Source organism: Euphorbia lathyris, chromosome 8 (genome assembly GCF_963576675.1).
Source record: "Euphorbia lathyris chromosome 8, ddEupLath1.1, whole genome shotgun sequence".
In the NCBI taxonomy this organism is placed as follows: Eukaryota; Viridiplantae; Streptophyta; class Magnoliopsida; order Malpighiales; family Euphorbiaceae; genus Euphorbia; species Euphorbia lathyris.
Window position 1 is genome coordinate 30,989,464 of NC_088917.1, and position 26,590 is coordinate 31,016,053.

Below are 26,590 nucleotides of genomic sequence, written 5' to 3' on the forward strand. Positions count from 1 at the left end.
GCTTGAATACGTTGTTTTCCCCCGGTCTGGCCTCCGTAAGTCGCGACTAAGATTTTGAGAATCTCTATCGCGATAGAGAGATGTTCTCCCTGGCGTTCGACTGTTTTTCGTCCTCCTCGAGCGTTCTTCTGACTGATATGCATTCTTGGTACGTTTTTAAGGTTTTTCGTCCATTTTAGCTCCGTTTTGGCTTCGTTTTTGCTCCTATTTGGATTTTACCAAATATTTAGGTACCTTGCATCAAAGAAGTAAATAAAGACGTAAAAGTATTCCAAATGAATATAATTAGCATGATTTTAATGTAAATTTAACGTATTTATATATGATATTTTAGGTATATTTTGGGCTTAACAAACTCCCACACTTAAGCTTTTGCTAGTCCCGAGCAAAAATTTCACTGAATTTATTCTTTAATCAATCTCTTTATAAATAGAATATATACCCATATATTCCTCTTTGAATTAGTTAAACCGAAAGATAAACTTTTCATGGTAAATTTATACGCAAGGTATCAAACTAGCTAGTGTAAAAGAGATATATCATCCGTCTTGTATTTCAATTTTTATATTGAAGTATTCGGGACGGTGTAAGCACGCATGTTTCCGAATCTTTCGTCTCAAGGCATTTCTAAGCACAAAATTTCCTTTCCCAAACCTAAACTATTACAAATATGGATTTAAGGACTTAGGTTTAATATATTTGCTTAGTTACGCCCAAGATAAGGGTGGTCTCGATCGTAACTTTATACGCATTTTATTTGCTTTCGTGTTCGTTTAAGAGGTACCGACCATGCCATGGGTGGACGCAATCGTTACTTAAAACTTTTAACACGTTTAATTTTGCTTTAATTTTTTAACGTTCCTTTCATACCTCGACCGTGATAAGGGTGGTCGCAATCGTGGCCAAAAGTAAACGGTACTTAATTTTCTTCCCTTTCATACCTCGATTGTGATAAGGTTGGTCTCAATCGTGGCCAAAAGTTAAGAATACGACTACTTGATTTAATATGAAAATAAAATTGGGAAAGAAAAATAGCACATTCATCCTATATTGACTTGAAATTCAACATGTATTATGGCTAAAGTTTCCTTAAAAACTTCAATTGGTTTTTAATGTAAGACGAAAAATAATATCGAGCTAAAAAGCTAAAGTTATTAGTTCGATTTATGCCTATAAACCTAATTGAAAATTGAAAATAGATTTATATTTATCATGAATTCATGATATAAAATAGAGATTTGAAACTAAAGAAATTTTACTTATATACATTTACTCGAGACGTTTTTGATAAAATCGTATCGGAGATTTGTAAAAATATTTGTAAAAATATAGCCCGTATAGAAATATTATTTCTATCAATAATGATAACCTTAAAATATGCTTAACATTATTTTGAAAGTTAAAGTGTTTGAAAACATATGAAATATTTTCTTTAACAAAAATTTATCCTTTATGAAAAATTGCTATTATTTTTGAAAAATGTTGCACATTAATAAAAATGTTGCAATTGATTTGGCAAAATGTTGCATTTATATTTTACTTAAAATTGAATAACAATATGCATTTATACTTAAATAAATAGCATTCATTCTCATTCGTTGCATTCATTCGTACTTAAAATTAAAATGAATATGAAATATCTCCTCCCACACTTAATTTGGACCATGTCCTCATTGGTGCAAAAAGCGATAAAACACGAAAAATAGGACGAAAAAAAAACATACGAATTAGAAATGAAAAATAGAATACCATAACATTCAAACATTAATAATAAAGATAATTGTACCAAACATAAGTAAAAATATTGTACCAAACCGAATAAAACATAATAATAATAACGAAAATGAGTTAAAGAGAGAAACGATAAAACCTATCAAGGTGATGGTGGTGGAGAAGGCGTAGTCTCAACTCCTTGGCGTCGGAAGAAAGAGAGCATCCGGCGACGAGTAGACTTGTGCTCACGACTCAACGTAGTGATCCTTGAACTCATTTCGGCATTGTTGGCAACGACTTCATCGAACCGCAAATTCATGTGATGGTTATGCTCGTTCATTTGTGTCAAAACACGTTGCCATCCAACTTGTTCTTCTTCATTTGGTTCCATATGTGCGTGCTCGTTGGCATCAACATGCTCCTCTTCTTCTTCTTCTTCATCAAATTCCTCTTCATCCTCCTCATTATCATCTTGGGCACCTAAACCTTGAGAACCCGAGGCTTCACTACTCATCGTAGCAAAAACACGTCTCGTGCGATCCACATAAGATATAAAAGCGGATGGTCCCAACTTCTTCAATAAATTGGCCCTTTGAAGTGCCGTGAGATCCAATGATGGTAAACCAACATGAGGCATATTTTGATAATCCGCTAATTCACCTCGAGCGCCCAAAATAATACCGGTAATCAAATTACCCATAGGCACTTGCTTATTGCGGGACTTGGAAGCTCGAACTAAATTAGTAAATATCATATCAATACTATCAATTTTCAAACCCTTAAAAATAGCATCAAACACAACCAAATCACGAACTTGCACTTTTGAACTTTCAACCCGACCAAATAAGGAGAATGATAAAAACTTGTGAAAGAAGAATACACAATCATCCTTAATTAGCTTACTAGATGTATTCTTTGGACTAAAAACATCTAAACCGGTTAAAGAATTTCAAACCGTGTGTGAATCAAAAGGCTTTGGCTTTGAATAAAAATTGCGAGTAGGAAAACCAAACCAACGGTTCATGGCCGCATAATTAACATCATAACGAACTCCATCACTCTGAAAAGAGATAACTCCTTTCTTCTTGTCATAGGTTAGAGTAACCAAAAACTCAATAATATGCATTTTAAGACTAGGAAAACGCATACTAGCAAATCGTTTCCAACCAAGAACGGTAAGAAATTCATCAAGACGCTCGGTACAAGAAAGAGTATTTACCGTGTCGGTGTCAAGAAAAGGCATATCCACGAACTCTACGAGGACATTAGAAAACCAGCGATATTTGCATCCTTCGGCTTCCGACGTGATATCGAACGGTGCGTCATATTGAACCCGTAATCTATTGATCTCGGTGGCCTTGGCTTTGTTTGCAACGGTCTTTTGTCTAGGCATATTGTTTTGGTTTGTGAAATTAGGGTGAAAATAGATGAAATTTGGGTGAAATAGGTGAAAATAATATGAAAGGATGAAAGTTAGAATGAAAGAGAATGGTGGTGAATTGGGGAAGAAGATGAATAAGGTAAAAATTTATGGGGAAGATGAGTGAATCTTGTTATTGGGAAGAGAAAAGATGATTGATTGGTGTAAAAATAGGTGATATATATAGGTGTAAGTAATAGGTATTGATTAGGATAGTTGAATAGGGTAGTAAATAGAGTAGGAATAGGAAAAGATGGTGAAAATTTCGCCCAATCCCACACCTACATGTCGCAGGTCGCGACTGAGATTTTCAAAATCTCAATCGCGATAGCAAGTAGGGAAGGGGCGAAATTTTGCCTAAAAAATTCTTCCTTCGCTGTCTCAACTGAGAATTCGAAATCTCAACTGAGATTCTGAAAAATCTGGGTAAAAGTGGGACTGTTTTTGATGATTTTAACACTTCAAAACCAATTCCTCTTAAAATTAAGTACCAAAAATGTGAACATTAATCCCTGAAACTGAGATAAACAAAACTAAAAAATTAAATTAAAGGAAAACCAAAGGTTGTTCCTTAAAATAAAAGAAATAAACCAAGGAATCAATGCATTTTTATTTATCATTATAAACAATACCATAATATACATTTATATAGAAACATTATAAAAACATAATTTACAAACAAGCACTCATATATATATTAAAAACAACAAACAGAAACACATAAAATATATATATCCCTAACTAAATGACAGACGACGTGCATTGGCCCTTTTAATCTTCGTTTGAACGAAGACTTGCCTCTCTGGTGCAGAAAGGAATGTTGGACCAGAACGGAAAACTCGTTTAACAAGTCCCTCGTTCTCCAAGAACTCGTAGTCTAAAATCGGGTATGGTTCTGTATCAATCCAAGGAACAGAAATGGTTCCCTTGGCTCCTAAAATTATTCCACATATGATGTTGGCGAACCCAATCGTCCGTTTCTTCGAACGGGAAGCAGCAACTAACCCCTCCATCAAAATCTTTGAGGAGTTAACTGAGTTGTCTTGGAAAATGTCGCCCAACACATAAAGATCAGTATCTTTCACAATATTGCTACTGACTCGACCAAAAAGGCTGTGACAGAGGAATATGTGCAGATACAACATGGAATTAGAATTAATGGATTTGTTGAAGGCAATACGTGGATTGAATCGCCTAAATCCTGTTAGCATCCTCCATATATCTCTAAAAGTCATATCCCTTCCAGGATGGTGTTGAGTTGTGTCTCGGGGTGGAAATCCAAACCAATTGTGAAGTTCTGGATAACCAAAAGTAAATGCCTTCCCCTCACAACGAAAACTGAGATGAACACGTCTCTTGTTGACGAACCGAACTGTGGAGAAAAATTCCAGAACCCAATTTCCAATAATAGGAAATTTCATATGAACAAATTTTGACCAACTCAAATTAGTCAGATAGCGATCAATGTCTTCGCTTATCCCGAGTTCCTCGTTCAGAAACTCGTCCAGATACATCATGCCAAAGAACTGAGCATATCTGAATTGTATAAAACGTTTCCCCTCGTCATGGTTATAAATGGGAAACCATGCTCCATATCTATCGGAGATATCAACTTTCTCTTTTCGAGAAGAATTTTGTTTTTGAATGTTCTTCAAAGACTTAGTCATGTTTGTGATAGAAAAGAAAAATGAAGTCTGTAGGATTTGAGAACTTTGAGAAAGAAATTTAGAAAGATGAAGTAAAATGGAAGAAGTCTGATCCTACAGGAATATATAAGAACTATAAGTGAAAGGTTATGTTTGTTAGAAAGAAATAGGTGTCAAAGTGATACCTCTTCGATTTAACTGACAGAAAATTTTGAAGAAAGAAGACTGTAATCACTTACAGTTATTTCAAATGTAAAAAGACAGAAAATTTCTCAACTGAGATTTTCGGAATCTCAACTGAGATTTCCAAATCCTGGAACATAGAAAATCTCAACTGAGATTTCTGCATATATAATTTCTAAATAACACTCAACACTTAATGAAAATTTCATAACATGACTAAATTAAAATTTTAATGTAAACAAAACTCATTTGTACTTAATGATAAATATATAAAAATAAAAATTAAAGTAAATAAATTAAAAAGAAAACAATAAATTAAAAAGAAAAAGAATGAAAATAAGAAAAGCTATAAATTAAAAACATAAAAATCAAAGAAATTAATTTTTATAAAATTTATCCACGGATTCAATTGCTTGAATAGGAGCTCCGTCGAAATAAATTTTGCAACGATTACCATCGACCTTAAATCGGTCGCCATTAGACTTTTCTAGCTCCAATGTTCCGTAATCAAATGTTTGAACAACCAAAAATGGTTCAGCCCATCTAGATTTTTGCTTACCTGGAAATAATTTTAATCTAGAATTAAAAAGTAAGACCTTATCTCCAACATTAAAGTTTTTAATTTTGATTTTGGCATCATGCCACTTTTTAATTTTCTCCTTATAAATGCTCGCATTTTCGTAGGACAAATAGCGTAATTCATCCAACTCGTTTAAGTCAAACAAACGCTTTTTCCCTGCGCTCTGCAAATCATAATTAAGGGTTTTTATAGCCCAATATGCTTTATGTTCTAATTCAACCGGCAAATGACAAGCTTTACCATAGACTAATCTATAAGGTGTCATCCCGATAGGTGTTTTAAATGCAGTACGGTATGCCCATAGTGCATCGTCAAGTTTATGTGCCCAGTCTCTTCTAGAAGACGAAACTGTTTTCTCAAGTATCCATTTGAGTTCTCTATTTGAAATTTCTGCTTGACCATTCGTTTGAGGATGGTACGGTGTAGAGATACGATTGTGTACTCTATATTTTTTCATAAGTGACTCAAAAGCTCTATTTACGAAATGGGTACCACCGTCGCTTACCATAACTCTAGGAACTCCAAATCGACAGAATATTGAATTTAAAAACTTAACAACTACTTTAGAATCATTTGTCGAGGTTGCAATTGCTTCAACCCACTTTGAAACATAATCTACGGATACTAATATATAATTTTTGCCAAAAGAAAGAGGAAAAGGACCCATGAAATCAATTCCCCATACGTCGAAGATTTCAACTTCCAATATGTTCTTAAGAGGCATCTCATCTCTCCTTCCTATATTCCCCGTTCTTTGACATTTATCACAGCGGAGAATAAATGAACGGACATCTTTAAACAGAGTAGGCCAAAAGAATCCGCATTCAAGTATTCTAGCTGCTGTTTTGCTGACGCTATTATGACCTCCGTAAGCGCTAGCATGACATTCTATCATTATAGAGTCATATTCAAACTCACTAACACATCTCCTAAATATTCCATTGCCGCATGTTTTGAACAAGAATGGATCTTCCCAAAAATATTTCTTAACTTCTGAAAAGAATTTCTTCTTTTGCTGGTAAGTCAATCCATCTGGTACAACATGTGCAGCTAAGTAATTGGCTATATCCGCATACCATGGAGTTATGACACTTTGTAATTGCATGAGATGTTCATCGGGGAAATCATCTCGAATACTTGATGTTTCACCGATGGGACCGTTTTCATCCTCAAGTCTTGACAGATGATTGGCGACCAGGTTTTCAACTCCCTTTTTGTCTTTAATCTCAATGTCAAATTCTTGCAATAGTAAAACCCATCTAATAAGACGTGGTTTTGCATCTTTCTTAGCAAATAAATATCGTAAAGCTGCATGATCAGTATAAATAATAACTTTAGATCCTAACAAATAAGATCGGAACTTATCGCATGCAAAAACTACTGCTAACATTTCTTTTTCAGTTGTGGTGTAATTTAGTTGTGCACCGGACAATGTGTGACTCGCATAATATATAACATGAAGTTTTTTATCCTTCCTTTGACCTAATACACATCCTACAGCTAAGTCACTCGCATCACACATAATTTCGAAAGGTAGATTCCAATCGGGTTTTGATATTATTGGTGTACTGACTAAAGCCGTTTTCAAAGTATTGAAAGCTTGTAAACAATCTTTATTAAAATCAAAAGTTGAATCCTTCATAAGCAAATTAGTAAGTGGTTTGGAGATTACAGAAAAGTTCTTTATAAACCCGTCTGTAAAAACCTGCATGACCTAAAAATGATCTTACTCCTTTAACAGTGGTTGGTGGGGGTAATTTTTCTATAACTGAAGTCTTTGCTCTGTCCACTTCTAAACCTTTTTCAGAAATCTTATGACCTAAAACAATTCCTTCGTCTACTATGAAATGACATTTTTCCCAATTTAATACTAAATTCGTTTCCTCACATCTAGACAATACTTTATCTAAGTTCTGTAAACATGCATTGAAAGAATCTCCATAAACTGAAAAATCATCCATGAAAACTTCCATTATGTCTTCAATGAAGTCATTAAATATTGCTGTCATACATCGTTGAAAAGTTGCTGGTGCATTACTTAGACCAAAAGGCATTCTCCTATATGCAAATGTTCCGTAAGGACATGTGAAGGTTGTTTTATCTTGGTCATCCGGGTAAATGTAAATTTGAAAGAATCCGGAATAACAGTCTAGAAAACAGTAAAATGTATGACCGGCTATCCTTTCGATCATTTGATCAATGAAAGGTAGAGGAAAATGATCTTTCCTGGTTGCTTTGTTTAGGTTCCTATAGTCTATACAAACCCTCCAACCAGTGGTGGTTCGTGTAGGTATCATTTCACCTTCATCATTTCTTACAACAGTTATGCCTCCCTTTTTAGGTACACAATGGATTGGACTAACCCATTCACTATCCGAGATCGGATAAATGATTCCATTGTCTAAAAGTTTAGTAATCTCATTTTTGACTACTTCTTTCATGTTCGGATTTAAGCGTCTTTGCCTATCCGCTTTAGGTGGCTTATCCTCTTCTAAATGAATTCTATGCATTACTATACTAGGATTAATTCCTTTTAGGTCTGAAATTTGCCATCCCATACTTCCTATCCTATTTCTAACAACTTCTTTCAATTTTTCTTCTTGATCGCTTGTTAATTTGTTAGAAATAATTATAGGTAGAGAATCGCCTTCGCCTAAGAAAGCGTACCTCAAATGACTGGGTAACTCTTTAAGTTCTAATTTAGGGGGTGTTACAATTAAAGGCGGAACTGGTCCATCTTCTCTAATCAAAGGCTCTGGGTCCTTATCATCTAATTCCTCGTCTACTATAGGTTCAATTATTTCTTCACTTTGAATTACATCATTGACACATTTCTCGACTAAGTCAAGTTTCATACAAGTGAATTCCTTCATAGGGTATTTTATTGCTTTGTTCATGTTAAACTCGACCTTATCTTCTCCTATCCTTAAAACCACCTTCCCTTCCGACACATCTACTAGAGCGCGTCCCGTGTTCATAAATGGTCTACCGAAAATTAAAGGGCAATTTACATCATATGCAAAGTCTAAGATAACAAAATCGGTAGGAAAAATAAATTTATCGACTTTGACTAAAACATCTTCAATTATACCATACGGCCTTTTAGTGGTTTGATCCGCTAATTGCAAAACCATATTGGTACGTTTGATATCTTCTTCTAAACCTAACTTGTTAAAAATAGACAATGGCATTAAGTTTATACTTGCTCCTAAATCACAAAGACAACTTGGGAATTCAATATCTCCCAACTTACACGGAATAGTAAAACATCCGGGATCCTTGAGTTTAGTGGGCAAATTACTTGATACTACTAAACTACAGTCTTCAGTTAATGAAATGGATGAAATTCCTTCCCAACTGATTTTCTTTGAAATCAAATCCTTTAAAAACTTACCATAGTTAGGAATTTGTGTTATTGCATCCATAAACGTCAAATTGATATGCAAATTTTTGAGTTTATCCAAAAACGTTAGAAGTTGTTTATCATAATCCTTATTTCGGACTTTGTGTGGAAAAGGTGGTTTGGTTACAAAAGTTTTAGTACCTGTGTCAAATGGTGAAATATTTGTGTTTAAGATATCTTCTTTGGACTTTGGTAAATCAGTTCCCGGTAATGTTACATCTTTGGGCATTTCAGGCCCTTGATAATTTTTTCCTGAATGAAGAGTAATAGCCTTCACCTGCTCTTGCGGATTTTCTTCCGTATGGCTGGGAAGACTTCCCATAGCAAGTTGACTAATTTGAACCTCCAAATTATGGATGCTAGATGAGTGGTTTTTAATAAGTTGATCGAATTTATTTTCGATCCGTTTAAAACCATCGTCGTATTAGAATAAGGATTATTAGTTTGGTTTTGCCCTTGGACAAAATTTACCTGTTCAATCTCACTCATATTTTCGTAATCCACATCCGTTTGGATTGGATTACCATTGGTATCGCGTGGTGCCATAAATTTGTCAATTTTATGCGATAAAGCAGAAAATTGGGCTTGTAGCATCGCGACTGGATCAAGTTCAACTATACCCTTAACTGATGATGAGGTTGAGGATGATGGTTTTGCCACCGGCATATGTCCACGTTCCGCCGGCCACATACTGCTGTTGATTGCCATTTCCTCCAAAAGTTCTCTCGCTTGGGCTGATGTTTTCTTCATAAATAGCCCTCCCGACATAGCATCTAATGAACCCCTAGTTGTAGGATTTAGTCCATTGTAAAATGTTTGCATTAAAAGTTCAGCGGGTAATTGGTGGTGTGGGCATAAACGTTGAAGTTCTTTAAAACGTTCCCAAGTTTCATAAAGGGTCTCATTATCATTTTGAGAAAAAGATGTTAACTCCTTTATGACTCTTGCGGTTTTTGCTAAAGGAAAATATTTAGATAAAAACGCTTGGGCTAATTGTTCCCAAGTGGCAAAAGTTGCGGCTGGCATAGAAGTTAACCATTCTTTGGCTCTATCCTTCAAAGTGAAAGGAAAGAGGCGAAGTTTGATTGCTTCTGCAGTCACATCTGGAATTTTAAATGTGTCACAAATTTCTAGGAAATTTGTTAAATGGGTGTTAGGATTTTCGTTAGGTAACCCGTAAAATGTTACATGATTTTGCAACATATTAAGCAAAGCTGGCTTAATTTCAAATTGATTTGCGGTGATTCTGGGTCTAACGATACTATTGGTTACACCGGCCACACCTGGCCTAGCGTATTCCATAAGTGTTGGTGGGTCTGCCATTTTTTCTGGCTCGGTATGTGTTTTTACTGGGGTCTTATTTTTGTTTTTCTTATTTTTCTTGTTCTTCCTAATGGTTTTCTCAATTTCTGGGTCTATAGGGTCTGGTACAATGCCTGAACTTCGAGAACTGCGCATGAACCTGAAATCTTGCACGAACCGAAACTACCTACAAAACAGAATTTTTGAAAAATAAATAAATTAGTATAGGAAAACTTTTAAATTATAAAAGTTAGAATAAATATGTTTAAACCTAGATTCGAAATAAAACACGAAAAATTTAAAATTTTGTCAAAAATTTTGGCGTTCCCCGGCAACCTTCTCCTCTTCTTCTTCTTCTTCATCAAATTCCTCTTCATCCTCCTCATTATCATCTTGGGCACCTAAACCTTGAGAACCCGAGGTTTCACTACTCATCGTAGCAAAAACACGTCTCGTGGGATCCACATAAGATATAAAAGCGGGTGGTCCCAACTTCTTCAATAAATTGGCCCTTTGAAGTGCCGAGAGATCCAATGATGGTAAACCAACATGAGGCATATTTTGATAATCCGCTAATTCACCTCGAGCGCCCAAAACAATGCCGGTAATCAAATTACCCATAGGCACTTGCTTATTGCGGGACTTGGAAGCTCGAACTAAATTAGTAAATATCATCTCAATACTATAATTTAAAAGTATTGAGGTGATATTTACTAATCGCTCAATACTAATCGCTCAACAAGTTTTTGACAAAATTTTAAATTTTTCGTGTTTTATTTGAAATCTAGGTTTAAACATATTTATTCTAACTTTTATAATTTAAAAGTTTTCATATACTAATTTATTTATTTTTCAAAATTCTGTTTTGTAGGTAGTTTCGGTTCGTGCAAGATTTCAGGTTCATGCGCAGTTCTCGAAGTTCAGGCATTGTACCAGACCCTATAGACCCAGAAATTGAGAAAACCATTAGGAAGAACAAGAAAAATAAGAAAAACAAAAATAAGACCCCAGTAAAAACCCATACCGAGCCAGAAAAAATGGCAGACCCACCAACACTTATGGAATACGCTAGGCCAGGTGTGGCCGGTGTAACCAATAGTATCGTTAGACCCAGAATCACTGCAAATCAATTTGAAATTAAGCCAGCTTTGCTTAATATGTTGCAAAATAATGTAACATTTTACGGGTTACCTAACGAAAATCCTAACACCCACTTAACAAATTTCCTAGAAATTTGTGACACTTTTAAAATTCCAGATGTGACTGCAGAAGCAATCAAACTTCGCCTCTTTCCTTTCACTTTGAAGGATCGAGCCAAATAATGGTTAACTTCTATGCCAGCCGCAACTTTTGCCACTTGGGAACAATTAGCCCAAGCGTTTTTATCGAAATATTTTACTTTAGCAAAAACCGCAAGAGTCATAAAGGAGTTAACATCTTTTTCTCAAAATGATAATGAGACCCTTTATGAAACTTGGGAACGTTTTAAAGAACTTCAACGTTTATGCCCACACCACCAATCACCCGCTGAACTTTTAATGCAAACATTTTACAATGGACTGAATCCTACAACTAGGGGTTCATTAGATGCTATGTCGGGAGGGCTATTTATGAAGAAAACATCAGTCCAAGCGAGAGAACTTTTGGAGGAAATGGCAATCAACAGCAGTATGTGGCCCACGGAACGTGGACATATGCCGGTGGCAAAACCATCATCCTCAACCTCATCGTCAGTTAAAGGTATAGTTGAACTTGATCCAGTCGCGATGCTACAAGCCCAATTTTCTGCTTTATCGCATAAAATTGACAAATTTATGGCACCACACGATACCAATGGTAATCCAATCCAAACGGATGTGGATTACGAAAATATGAGTGAGATCGAACAGGTAAATTTTGTCCAAGGGCAAAACCAAACTAATAATCCTTACTCTAATACTTATAATTCTAGATGGAGGAATCATCCTAACTTTAATTGGAAAGATAACAGTAACAATAATATTAGTGCTAATCAAAATCGTACCACGAAGATATTAAACGTACCAATATGGTTTTGCAATTAGCGGATCAAACCACTGACTAAAGCCGTTTTCAAAGTATTGAAAGCTTGTAAACAATCTTTATTAAAATCAAAAGTTGAATCCTTCATAAGCAAATTAGTAAGTGGTTTGGAGATTACAGAAAAGTTCTTTATAAACCGTCTGTAAAAACCTGCATGACCTAAAAATGATCTTACTCCCTTAACAGTGGTTGGTGGGGGTAATTTTTCTATAACTGAAGTCTTTGCTCTGTCCACTTCTAAACCTTTTTCAGAAATCTTATGACCTAAAACAATTCCTTCGTCTACCATGAAATGACATTTTTCCCAATTTAATACTAAATTCGTTTCCTCACATCTAGACAATACTTTATCTAAGTTCTGTAAACATGCATTGAAAGAATCTCCATAAACTGAAAAATCATCCATGAAAACTTCCATTATGTCTTCAATGAAGTCATTAAATATTGCTGTCATACATCGTTGAAAAGTTGCTGGTGCATTACATTGACCAAAAGGCATTCTCCTATATGCAAATGTTCCGTAAGGACATGTGAAGGTTGTTTTGTCTTGGTCATCCGGGTAAATGTAAATTTGAAAGAATCCGGAGTAACCGTCTAGGAAACAGTAAAATGCATGACCGGCTATCCTTTCGATCATTTGATCAATGAAAGGTAGAGGAAAATGATCTTTCCTGGTTGCTTTGTTTAGGTTCCTATAGTCTATACAAACCCTCCAACCGGTGGTGGTTCGTGTAGGTATCATTTCACCTTCATCATTTCTTACAACAGTTATGCCTCCCTTTTTAGGTACACAATGGATTGGACTAACCCATTCACTATCCGAGATCGGATAAATGATTCCATTGTCTAAAAGTTTAGTAATCTCATTTTTGACTACTTCTTTCATGTTCGGATTTAAGCGTCTTTGCCTATCCGCTTTAGGTGGCTTATCCTCTTCTAAGTGAATTCTATGCATTACTATACTAGGATTAATTCCTTTTAGGTCTGAAATTTGCCATCCCATACTTCCTATCCTATTTCTAACAACTTCTTTCAATTTTTCTTCTTGATCGCTTGTTAATTTGTTAGAAATAATTATAGGTAGAGAATCGCCTTCGCCTAAGAAAGCGTACCTCAAATGACTGGGTAACTCTTTAAGTTCTAATTTAGGGGGTGTTACAATTGAAGGCGGAACTGGTTCCATCTTCTATAATCAAAGGCTCTGGGTCCTTATCATCTAATTCCTCGTCTACTATAGGTTCAATTATTTCTTCACTTTGAATTACATCATTGACACATTCCTCGACTAAGTCAAGTTTCATACAAGCGAATTCCTCCATAGGGTATTTCATCGCTTTGTTCATGTTAAACTCGACCTTATCTTCTCCTATCCTTAAAACTACCTTCCCTTCCGACACATCTACTAGAGCGCGTCCCGTGTTCATAAACAGTCTACCGAAAATTAAAGGGCAATTTACATCATATGCAAAGTCTAATATAACAAAATCGGTAGGAAAAATAAATTTATCGACTTTGACTAAAACATCTTCAATTATACCATACAGCCTTTTAGTGGTTTGATCTGCTAATTGCAAAACCATATTGGTACGTTTGATATCTTCTTCTAAACCTAACTTGTTAAAAATAGACAATGGCATTAAGTTTATCCTTGCTCCTAAATCACAAAGACAACTTGGGAATTCAATATCTCCCAACTTACACGGAATAGTAAAACATCCGGGATCCTTGAGTTTAGTGGGCAAATTACTTGATACTACTAAACTACAGTCTTCAGTTAACGAAATGGATGAAATTCCTTCCCAACTGATTTTCTTTGAAATCAAATCCTTTAAAAACTTACCATAGTTAGGAATTTGTGTTATTGCATCCATAAACGTCAAATTGATATGCAAATTTTTGAGTTTATCCAAAAACGTTAGAAGTTGTTTATCATAATCCTTATTTTGGACTTTGTGTGGAAAAGGTGGTTTGGGTGCAAAAGTTTTAGTACCTGTGTCAAATGGTGAAATATTTGTGTTTAAGATATCTTCTTTGGACTTTGGTAAATCATTTCCCGGTAATGTTACATATTTGGGCATTTCAGGCCCTTGATAATTTTTTCCTGAACGAAGAGTAATAGCCTTCACCTGCTCTTTCGGATTTTCTTCCGTATGGCTGGGAAGACTTCCCTCTTTTCGGGATGGAATTGATTTAGCAAGTTGACCAATTTGAACCTCCAAATTATGGATGCTAGATGAGTGGTTTTTAATAAGCTGATCGAATTTATTTTCGATTCGTTTAAAACCATCGTCGTGATTACTTATTTTTCCACTGATAGCATCTATAAACCTGTCGATTTTAGAAGATAAAGTGCTAATCGTATCTCTTGACTGATTTTGATAATTAGTTGTACGATTTTTATTAGCACTAATATTATTGTTACTGTTATCTTTCCAATTAAAGTTAGGATGATTCCTCCATCCAGAATTATAAGTATTAGAATAAGGATTATTAGTTTGGTTTTGCCCTTGGACAAAATTTACCTGTTCAATCTCACTCATATTTTCGTAATCCACATCCGTTTGTATTGGATTACCATTGGTATCGCGTGGTGCCATAAATTTGTCAATTTTATGCGATAAAGCAGAAAATTGGGCTTGTAGCATCGCGACTGGATCAAGTTCAACTATACCCTTAACTGATGATGAGGTTGAGGATGATGGTTTTGCCACCGGCATATGTCCACGTTCCGCGGGCCACATACTGCTGTTGATTGCCATTTCCTCCAAAAGTTCTCTCGCTTGGGCTGATGTTTTCTTCATAAATAGCCCTCCCGACATAGCATCTAATGAACCCCTAGTTGTAGGATTTAGTCCATTGTAAAATGTTTACATTAAAAGTTCAGCGGGTAATTGGTGGTGTGGGCATAAACGTTGAAGTTCTTTAAAACGTTCCCAAGTTTCATAAAGGGTCTCATTATCATTTTGAGAAAAAGATGTTAACTCCTTTATGACTCTTGCGGTTTTTGCTAAAGGAAAATATTTCGATAAAAACGCTTGGGCTAATTGTTCCCAAGTGGCAAAAGTTGCGGCTGGCATAGAAGTTAACCATTCTTTGGCTCGATCCTTCAAAGTGAAAGGAAAGAGGCGAAGTTTGATTGCTTCTGCAGTCACATCTGGAATTTTAAAAGTGTCACAAATTTCTAGGAAATTTGTTAAATGGGTGTTAGGATTTTCGTTAGGTAACCCGTAAAATGTTACATTATTTTGCAACATATTAAGCAAAGCTGGCTTAATTTCAAATTGATTTGCGGTGATTCTGGGTCTAACGATACTATTGGTTACACCGGCCACACCTGGCCTAGCGTATTCCATAAGTGTTGGTGGGTCTGCCATTTTTTCTGGCTCGGTATGTGTTTTTACTGGGGTCTTATTTTTGTTTTTCTTATTTTTCTTGTTCTTCCTAATGGTTTTCTCAATTTCTAGGTCTATAGGGTCTGGTACAATGCCTGAACTTCGAGAACTGCACATGAACCTGAAATCTTGCACGAACCGAAACTACCTACAAAACAGAATTTTGAAAAATAAATAAATTAGTATAGGAAAAGTTTTAAATTATAAAAGTTAGAATAAATATGTTTAAACCTAGATTCGAAATAAAACACGAAAAATTTAAAATTTTGTCAAAAATTTTGGCGTTCCCCTGCAACGGCGCCAAAAACTTGTTGAGCGATTTCCGCAAGTGCACGGTATACGCTTGTAGTAATAAAAGATATCGAACCCACAGGGAACGCTTTTTAACTAAAACTTTATTTAATTCGGTTTAATCACGTGTTTAGGTTTAATAAAAGAAATACGTTTAATTGATTGTATTGGTTTTGGTAAATTAGGATTAGATAGAAGGATTATATCGAGTTTAGAGAACAATTCCGTTTTGGAATTTTGATTATAAAACAGATACTTCCGTAATTGGAATAAAATAGATTTTATTTTCATAAAGCAAAGTAAACAACTTTAACTTTGTGAGATTATGGACATGTAACAATATAATAATTTACTCAATTAAATGGCTTCGAACCATAGAAATCCCTCTAGCGTAGAGACGATTCCTACCTTAATCAAACTAGTGTTTTACTTCTGATAAGCCGCGATCAGCGATCATGTCATCCATAAAAACTAAATTTGTTAAGTGTTCAACAAAGTTCTTATAAGAATAAGATGGAATAGAATGTTTTAATAAAAACACCAATATATCATTTTGAAAATCATTTTGTCAGAACAATATCAAAATAACAACAGTAAGAATATATTGAATAAATAAGTATATCATTAATTGAAATGTGAATTTTCACAAGTTAACAGAGAAGTAGAAACTTGGATAGCATTGTAACGAAGACTTTGAGATCTGGGTCGTCAATCTTTCTCTCAAACTTCGTAGGCTCGTCAAACCATATGCGCTTCAGCCGTCAATTCTTCTCGCTGGATCTTTGGAATAGAGACTGGTCTCGTCCACTATCAGAATGAAAACTAAACTAATACTGTGTTTATAACTAATCTAAATACAATTCATGTACAGCACGATTGCTTACAGAAATGAAATCTAACTTTCTGATTCTTTTCTGAATCAGAAAACTCTACATAACAACTTTCTTCTCTAATTTCTCTAACTTTTCCCAACATAACCAACCTTGATTTCTGAAATGGATCACTTATTTATAGTTGGTGAAGGGTTGTAAATGACGGGTCGTGTCTGCTGGTGAAGGATTGCTTTTATCCGAACGAACAGACGCGTTTTTACGAATTAAACATGTGTTCTGTGTGCAGGAAGACTTGCTGTCGCGACTGAGATTCTGAAAATCTCAGTCGCGACAGGGGGTATAGGGGCGAGCTTGAATACGTTGTTTTCCCCCGGTCTGGCCTCCGTAAGTCGCGACTGAGATTTTGAGAATCTCTATCGCGACAGAGAGATGTTCTCCCTGGCGTTCGACTGTTTTTCGTCCTCCTCGAGCGTTCTTCTGACTGATATGCATTCTTGGTACGTTTTTAAGGTTTTTCGTCCATTTTAGCTCCATTTTGGCTTCGTTTTTGCTCCTATTTGGATTTTACCAAATATTTAGGTACCTTGCATCAAAGAAGTAAATAAAAACGTAAAAGTATTCCAAATGAATATAATTAGCATGGTTTTAATGTAAATTTAACGTATCTATATATGATATTTTAGGTATATTTTGGGCTTAACACATTTAAATGCGAGAATTGCTCGCTTATTAACTAAATAACGCTAAAAACCATCCTAAAACCGTACCCAAAGATAGGGGTTTTTGACCCCCTATCAGTGCTTTAGCATTAAATGCAACGAATCTTATACTCAGTGTTTAGAATTCTAAACGTTCTATATTCTGAGTAGTCAGTTTTATACAAACGGATGGTTTAAGTAGTTGGTTGGTCAGTTTGAGATAACTACTCGGTGTGCATATTTGCTCAGTATGTGATATTCATTCATTTAGCATTAAACACTCAGCATACATCTATTCACTCAGCAAATAATAGCATAAGTCATTCAGCATGGTAATTCACTCAGCATGAATATATATTAAGAGCTGGAATTTACTGAAGAGGGTTAAACATACCAATGGCTTCTCTTAGTATGCTGAACTGCTCTCGAGCCAGTGGCTTCGTGAAGATATCCGCAAGCTGCTCATCCGTTGGGACATAGGTCAGCTTGATCTCACCTTTGAGTACATGGTCTCTAATGAAGTGATGTCTGATGCTGACATGCTTCATCCTGCTGTGCTGAATTGGGTTCTTTGATAGATCAATTGCACTTTTGTTGTCACATCTGACCTCAATTGTCTTTGTTTGAACCCCATAGTCTTCAAGCTGTTGCTTAATCCAGAGGACTTGAGCAACACAGTGTCCAGTAGCAATGTACTCAGCTTCAATGGTAGACAAGGCTACTGACGCTTGCTTCTTGCTGAACCAGGATACAAGACAGCTTCCTAGGAAGTGGCATCCTCCAGAGGTGCTTTTTCGTTCAAGCTTGTCTCGTCCATAGTCAGCGTCAGTGTATCCAACGAGTGTAAAATCATGAGTGTTGGGATACCATAAACCTGCGTTCACTGAGCTTTGCAAATATCTAAGGATTCTTTTTACAGCTATGTAATGAGATTCCTTAGGGTTAGATTGATATCTAGCACAGTAGCATACTGAGAACTGAATGTCCGGTCTACTCGCTGTTAAGTAAAGTAGAGAGCCTATCATACCTCGATACAATTTGCTGTCTACCGACTTACCATTCTCGTCAGCACAAAGGACAGTGTCAGTGCCCATAGGAGTAGATATTGGCTTGCAATTTTCAAGATCATATTTCTTCAATATCTCCTTGGCATATTTAGCTTGACTGATGAAGATGCCATTTTTCCCTTGTTTGATTTGAAGTCCAAGGAAGAAGTTGAGTTCTCCCATCATTGACATTTCAAACTCAGTCTGCATTTGCTTGCTAAATTCCTTGCACATTGACTCATTAGTAGCACCGAAAATAATATCATCAACATATATTTGAGCCAGCAGGGTGTCTTTACCCTTTCTCTTAATGAATAAGGTTGTATCAGCTTTACCTCTGACATAATTTCTAGTCAGCAGGAAATTGGTCAGCCTCTCATACCAAGCACGTGGTGCTTGCTTGAGGCCGTACAGAGCCTTTTTGAGTTTATAAACGTGGTTTGGGAATTTAGGATCCTCAAACCCTGGAGGCTGATTAACATAGACTTCCTCGTTTATAACTCCATTAAAGAATGCACTCTTAACATCCATTTGAAACAGTTTAAAGTTCATATAACTTGCATAAGCGCATAAAATTCTAATAGCCTCTAGCCTTGCCACTGGGGCAAAAGTCTCACCGTAGTCAATACCTTCTTGCTGACTGTAGCCCTGAGCTACAAGTCTTGATTTGTTCCTGACTACATTTCCTTGTTCATCCAGCTTGTTGCGGAAGACCCATCTTGTTCCAATGGTCTTCTGACTCTTTGGATGTGGCACTAACTCCCATACATCGTTTCTTCTGAATTGATCAAGTTCCTCTTGCATTGCGCTCATCCAGAATTCATCGTGCTCAGCATCAACGAAGTTCTTTGGTTCCTGAACTGAGACGAAGGCTACGTTGCTGAGGTATATCCTGAGTTGATTTCTTGTCATCAGGGTATTCTCAGCGGCATCAAGAATATCACTCTCTGAGTGTCCTCTTGGTATTCTTATCTCCTTTGGTAGATTGATGTCTTGTGCTGTCTGTGTTTCAACAATCTCTGCAGGTGTAGATTGGTCAGTGAAAACAATTTGAGGTTCACTTTTACCTTTGGTCAGCCCTTGAGGGAATGACTCAGTGGCTGTATGTTGATCAGCGGGTGCTGAGTGTGGATCATCCTCGGTCAGCGGCTGATATCTTCCTGCAGGGTTAGTTTCGTCGAACTCAACATGTACTGACTCTTCTAAAACTTGAGTTCGTTTATTGAAAACTCTATATACTTTGCTGTTTGTTGAGTAGCCTAAAAAGATAGCCTCATCAGCTTTTGAGTCAAACTTAGCTAAGCTATCTTTGGTGTTTAAAATAAAACATTTACAGCCAAAGGCTCGAAAGTATCCAATGTTGGGCTTTCGTAATTTCCAAAGTTCGTAGGGGGTTTTCTTTAGTATAGGTCTAACAAGAGCCCTATTAAGAATATAGCACGCTGTGTTAACAACTTATCCCCAAAAGTACTTTGGAAGCCTATGCTCACTCAGCATTGTCCTGGCTATTTCAACCAAGGTTCTGTTCTTCCTTTCAATAACCCTATTTTGTTGAGGCGTCCTAGGAGCAGAAAAATTATGGTCAATGCCGCTGGCTGATAGCGTGCGCGCCTAGGTAGAGTTTTCTTACGACGATTAAATGTGTATTGCGGTGAATGTGCTATTATCTATGGATGTGATCTTTTAAATGTTCTTAACTCTACTAGATGCTACGGCTACTTAGGGGCAAGTGTACCCCGTCGTATCAAGTAATAATCTGGTTAAGACCGGGTATCGAATCCACAGGATTTATAATTACAAGTATTAGACGACTCGGTTTCGTATGTTATTTAAGCGGCAATTACTTTGGGGTGAAGCAAGATACAACTACACACTATCCTAACTATTGGCGACTCAGATTTGTGTAGCTAAAACTCTATGAAGTGGGATGAATATTGATAAGTTATAACCACGATAATTAATGACTCTAAATGTATACGGATAATAATTTACTCTTGCAAAGACGACTAAGTATAGTAGGACCGATCCGTGAAGCACTTAGACTACGTAATTCCTAGTCAATGCGTGTCTAATGCGGGGGAATTAGAAACTAGGGCCCGTAAGTTCTGTGGCTTGTCAATTCCTACGGTTTCCGGTTTGTCACTTCCGGTAGGGCAACACCTATATAACTCCCTAAAGATAACCCGAATGGCGTCGGAAATCACGTTCTCCTACACAATAGTCAATTATCAATATCAAAACAAGTAGCAAATACTAACACGTAAAGGGAAATAGAGATTATAAATCATGAAATTATAAATATGAAATGTATATAAATGGGATACAACCAAGCCTAGTACGTAGGAAGAGTACAAGCTAATTAGCATGAAAAAGGGGAGAATCCGCCCTTGAAACTAGCTAACCGGACTCAAAGCCGTCTCCTAGGTCGTGGAGGTGGAACTCTCGAGCTTGGTGACGAATGGTGGAGCGGAACTTCGATGGAATGCCGGAACAAACGAACAAGCTCTCGAGGTGGAGAGTTTAGCTACAAAAACTGAATCTATACTACCACAAACAACAAAACAAGTATAGTTTGCTCTCTAGTGTGTAAATTATTTCTTCGTGTCAAATGAAGTTCAAGAGCTTCTTATTTATAGACATCAAGCAAGGGCAAGTTTGTAATTTCACAAAGCATAAGTATGGAGCAACATTATTTGGTGCAGAAATCCCATGATACGCCCCGCGTAAATTGGTCTATGCCCCGCGTAAATGCCCATTCCGTCAGAAATCTCCTGCATGTGGACCAATTCGTTGTCTTGTTGTCTCAAGCACGCCCTGCGTAAAGGATTGTACGCCCCGTGTGTTTGAGTCTCTGAAGTTTTATTGCTTGAATTGGTGCTTTTACGCCGTGCGTAGATGAAGTGCGCCCCGCGTAAAAGAGTCTCTGATCTTTTTACGTTGAAGAACTGCCTTTTACGCCCCGCGTATATGGTGATACGCCCCGCGTATGGAGGGTTTGAAGGATATTAAGGCTAAGGTATAGCAGCGGAAATATAAAATTTTAGCCTACTTCCTTTTAACCATAGGATCCGTTAATCGTTATTTCATATAAAGAGGGATAAGAAGAAATACCTTTTGAAGAACAATCTACCGTTGTTAAAGAAGCGCCCACAATTCTTCTCCGAGTTCCCAAGCACGAAGTATAATACGGTGAGGTTAAGTTAGAATCAACCGTATGAGATGCAACCAAAATAGATTGCCTCTAATTAACCAACACAAGATCAAAGAGAAAGAAAGATAGATGAAATTAATCGATCGATGGAAGCCGTATGAATTCTTGTCCACGAACTAGGGGACGCGAATTCACTTTCTCTCTCTAATTGTATGTTTCGAAAATCACAATGAGGGGAGGGGTTAGGCTTAGTCGAAATTCATGTAGTAGGGGGTATATATAATAACTTGTATCTAAACCCTAGTTAGATAGGAATAGGTTACTTAATAGGAATTCAATTCGGAATAGGATTCCCAATTATTATCTTATAATACATCTAATATATCTAGGATAATAATAAATAACCTAATTGGATAATAATAGGAGTATATTAATCTAATTAAAACTCCTAACTTAATTATCTCTTAATTAATTTAATTCATAAACCTAATCAAATTAGGATTAATGGAATTAAAATAATTCCTTATTTATTATATATAAATTTCGGCCCCCTCTATTTAAATGGGCCTTACTGGGCTCAATTGGGCTTCCATCTATTAATGACATCCATCTCTCTTTTGGTTCCAAGTCTTATGTGTGATCCATTAGGTTCTTACTACTTCTGGCCGTATGCAACTATTAAATTAATTTCTTCAAGAATTATATTTAATCCTTGCATAACGGAATGATGTACTGAGTATGTTATTGGCAAGTCTGTAATCATTCCCCCAGAGTCCGTTAAGAAGACAGGTTGATTCTGTCGTTAACCCTTCCGTATTAGTTACAGTATAATTCGATCCTTTATCAACTACATCCTTGAACTGAATCTTATGACTATGGGTGATGTCAAGTCACATATAGCGAGACGTTCATTTTACTTGTATAGGCCGAGTCAACTCAAATAGATAGGTTAAGTGAAATCTGTATTTCTTACTCTTAAGCTATCACCTTGCAAGGATTTAGAGTCGAGTCTTCCACAAGCGATCCTTGGATGTATCTCCCATTAATCGGGAGTGATAAATGCTCAATCCAATGTATAACTACCCTGACATTACCTCCTGTGACACCCAACCTTTCCAGTTCACACCCCAGAGTCATCTCTGTTAAGGATCGTGGGACCGCAGGATCAAAGTCTCACATTCAGTAATTTAGGATGACCAATTAACATTCCTTTGAGTCTGAGGATTAGTTATACCTATTAATACCAATGAGATGAACAGGTGACAATGATGAATCTACCCATCCTGTTATCTCAAATCGGATCCCCAATCCTAATGAACGACGTTTCATCGGATCTATGTAACTGTCCAGATATCTATATATATGAAGCTTGTGAGATCAGCTTTCTGTCGGACAAAAGACATTGTTACATACAAGTCTCAACAGTGATATATCAATCCTAAACATATCACTTGACTTGGGGTGGTTTTAAGTTTATTAGTTTCTTATAAAGTTTTGTCTCATTTCATGCTTGTATGAACACTTTATAATCACTTTAAACAAACTTACGGATTTCCTTTTATTAGACTTTATTTAGTGCTTAAAAGGGATTGCCTTTATATATAGTTATAAAACATATATCTCATTAAAACAAATGATATAAAGAACAATTCATTTACATTAAGTTTGTATCCTGCAACAATTGTCTATAGGACACTAAACCCCAACAGGGTTGACTCTGGGAGACAATGCAGTCTGACTTTTGGGATTAGGCCAATTATTGCCGACATGTGTCATACGCCCCGCGTAGAGTGGCATACGCCCCGCGTATACTGAGTCAGTTCCACATGGCTTCTGCGGATAAGGCAATCATTACTGACACCATGTTTCACGCCCCGCGTAGAGGATTCTACGCCCCGCGTATGGAGTGGATTTTTGCTCCTTTCTCGTACCTGAAATACAAAACTTGAGAGCCGAGTTAGCTTGACGTTTTTATTTCCTAAACTAATAAAAAACGAGGAAAATTAACTGAAAGTACGAGATTTATTTTTATTTCTTTATTTTATCAAAACACTTTATTTTTGTAATTAAACTTATTTATTTTATCCAAAATCAACCCGTAAATCACGCTAAAAGATAGGGGTAAAATACCCCTATCAAACCTCCTCGGACTTTAAAGTTTTACTTGTCCTCAAGTAAAAGAAATCGAAAGACAAAGGATTGAGAAAATTAAGAAACAAACCGAAGGTTGGTTTTGCCAAGTGCGTGATTTCAAAGTTATGGTTTTATGCAAAGGTTTCGGTAAGTACCTACGCAAAAAATTGAGTACAAAAACTTGTTTGAAACCTCCATGATCAAGATTTAGTAGGCAATATTAATGGGGGTTGATTATCTTTTGAGAACCCGATAGTACCTCACCAAGGGATTTCGCTCTTACGCTCAATTTTAGGTGGGTCGGTGTTTTAGCACTCTTCTTTGTACTTACTCGAGATCATGTTGAATTTGCATTTTTATCCGGGTTTTTCCTCCTAAAATATGGTTAGGCAATATTAAAAATGAACCCGGAGGGGGGTTGTAATGTGGGTGGCTTCTTTAGTGGTTATTTTAAAGAAACTCGAGTTCAAAAATACCGTTTTGTGATTGCACCGCATCATTGCTTATTTTGGCCTTGGCGAATTTTGCAAGATATACTTCAAAATTGCTCGGGTGGAGCTTGAGAATGCCTTTTTATTTTTATTGTATCCTTCGTTTTGATAGAGGCACAAAAACAATATTTTGAGAACTAATGGTGCTCATTTGCTAAGGCCGTGACTTATTTCGGGTAATTCGGGTGCAACTTGATTATGTCGGTATTTGAACAAGAGGAAAAAGGGTTAAATGTTAAGAGGGTATTAACAAAAAAGTTGGTTAATAGGCTCGAGGGGGTTTCCTAATATTTAATGAAAACGAGAAAAATAAATTAAGAAAAATTAGCCTAAGTGAGTTCGGTTTATCATCTATTGCCTTTTTACCACAATAAGTGTACTTAACCCGGTATTGGATGCAAATTCTATGAGTCAAGTGAAGTCAAAGCTCTCGAAAAATCGTGAAAGAATTAGAGTTCTTGTACGAACTCTTTTAGGCTCAAAAATACCTCACAAAGATTCGGGTTTAAATTGTGTACTATCAAGTTTTCGCTAAATTCTCAACTATCCCGTTTTTATTGCCTTTTTAAAGTTCATTATGGAGATAACATTTGGGTTAAGACTCAATGCCTTAGTTTAGTACTAACCTAAGCTTTGCACAAATTCCCTAATTTTAAGATCAAGACTAAAATTTCTTAATCGAATCATTCCTTTATGTTCCGACGTTTTTATTTTTGATGACAAATAACAGAACTTTAATTAATTTCCGAAGGAGGGATAACACGTCGGGAAAATTTAAAAGAGTCAATAAATTAGTTTAATTATTTTGTTGTTATTAAGTTTTTATTTTTGTTTTTGGTAGTGCAAAACAAACGTTAAGTGCGGGGTTGCACGTCCCTCCGCATTATTTAAAATGACGCCTATTCCAAGGGCGTCGCAAAAAGAAACAAAAACAAAAATAAAGCTAAGGAAGGGAAAGAAGAAGACCCTTAGTGGTCAGGGGCCCTACGCGAGGCGTGCCCAGGGGGGCGCCCCGCGTAGGGCGGCATTTTTAATGCGTTATGAGTTAGAGACTCAAAGACGCGGGGCGTAATGGTGAGGGCGCCCCGCGTAAGGTGGTGTTTTTATTATTTTTGGAGTCAGAGACTCAAATACGCGGGGCGTAATAGAGGACGCCCCGCGTGTTTGAGTTTCTGAACTTTTTTTACGTATGAAAATGAGTGGTACGCGGGGCGTTCCATGGGGTACGCCCTGCGTGGATTTATTATAAACAGCAAAAATAAACGCACAAAGAGCACGAAACATAAACGGAAATTACTAATATATTAGAAAATAAAAAGAGAGTACATCAAAACATTAAAACATCAAATCATCAAAAATGAAAATGAAAAACAAAAAGAAATGGAACTATGGTTGAGGTGGAGGTGGATTGCCATGGAGGTTGAAGTAGGAAGCGAAAGAAGCGGTGAGGGCATCGAAATGAGAGTCGATATGAGCCCGGTCCTCACGTTGTTGTGCCTCAATGGTGTCGAAGCGGGTGTCAAAATGGGCCCGATCACGACGTTGGTTATCCTCCAAGATATCCAACCGAGCGTAAAGGGCATTGAAGTCATGAAGGGGTGGAGGACTAAAATTGAGACCCAAGCTCGAGTCCGAGTCACCTTCCGCATTGGAGTTGGCTGCCCCCGAGGTCTCGCCCAAGCCGGAGGTCGAACGGTTAAGAGACTTAAAGGCGTTCTTATCAACGGGCCGAGGCAAAAGGCTCGGGAGGCGATCAAGGGCAGCGTCACCGAGAGTGGTGAGGGCGAAGATGGTGACGAGGTGGCCAAAACCGAGCTTGGCCCGCTTCCGGACGGGTGTGGCGTGGAGGTGAACAGCCACGTGATAGGCAAGGTCATAGGTGAGCGCATTGACAAAACAGTAGAGGGCCAACAGCTCATGTTTGTTGACCTTAGATGCATCGGACTTCCCCGAGAAGTAAAATGAAATGAAGCGGTGGAGAAGTTGGAGGATAGGGTCACAGATGAGAGATGGGAGAAGGTTGGAGATGTGATAGTCATCGGACCCCGTAATGGAGGCCCAAAACTCATGAGCCACAACGCCGTCGGGCCAACTTGACCTGCCTCCCTCCGTTTAGAAAGTGAAATGGTGTTGGAGCCATTGAGTGTCAATGGAAAATGGGCAGTTGTGGAGGCAAAAGTTGAAGAGGGCGGCTCCGGGGACGTTGTTGGAGGTGAGGGTGGTGTAGAATTCCACCACTAGTGATGG

At 36.9% G+C, this 26,590-nt stretch overlaps 1 protein-coding gene and 3 non-coding genes across 4 annotated transcripts in view; 2 read left to right on the forward strand and 2 right to left on the reverse strand.

Moving 5' to 3' along the window:
• The window catches only part of LOC136203902 (uncharacterized), a gene marked incomplete at its 5' end in the record, with an annotated part of 38,406 nt that extends 31,585 nt beyond the window's left edge, over window positions 1-6,821 (reverse strand). The window contains 2 exons of the mRNA XM_065995127.1: window positions 5,571-6,314; window positions 6,450-6,821. Of these exons, the coding sequence (XP_065851199.1) occupies window positions 5,571-6,314; window positions 6,450-6,821 (1,116 nt within the window). The remainder of the gene's footprint in view (window positions 1-5,570; window positions 6,315-6,449) is intronic.
• Window positions 6,822-9,783: 2,962 nt separating this feature from the next.
• Window positions 9,784-9,890, forward strand: LOC136204986 (small nucleolar RNA R71). Its single transcript, XR_010675795.1, has one exon. It is a non-coding gene; the product is annotated as a small nucleolar RNA R71 (small nucleolar RNA).
• A 1,772-nt stretch (window positions 9,891-11,662) lies between these two features.
• LOC136204320 (small nucleolar RNA R71) lies at window positions 11,663-11,768 on the reverse strand. Its single transcript, XR_010675164.1, has one exon. It is a non-coding gene; the product is annotated as a small nucleolar RNA R71 (small nucleolar RNA).
• A 3,429-nt stretch (window positions 11,769-15,197) lies between these two features.
• LOC136204987 (small nucleolar RNA R71) lies at window positions 15,198-15,304 on the forward strand. The gene has a single exon (XR_010675796.1). It is a non-coding gene; the product is annotated as a small nucleolar RNA R71 (small nucleolar RNA).
• Window positions 15,305-26,590: the final 11,286 nt, after the last annotated feature.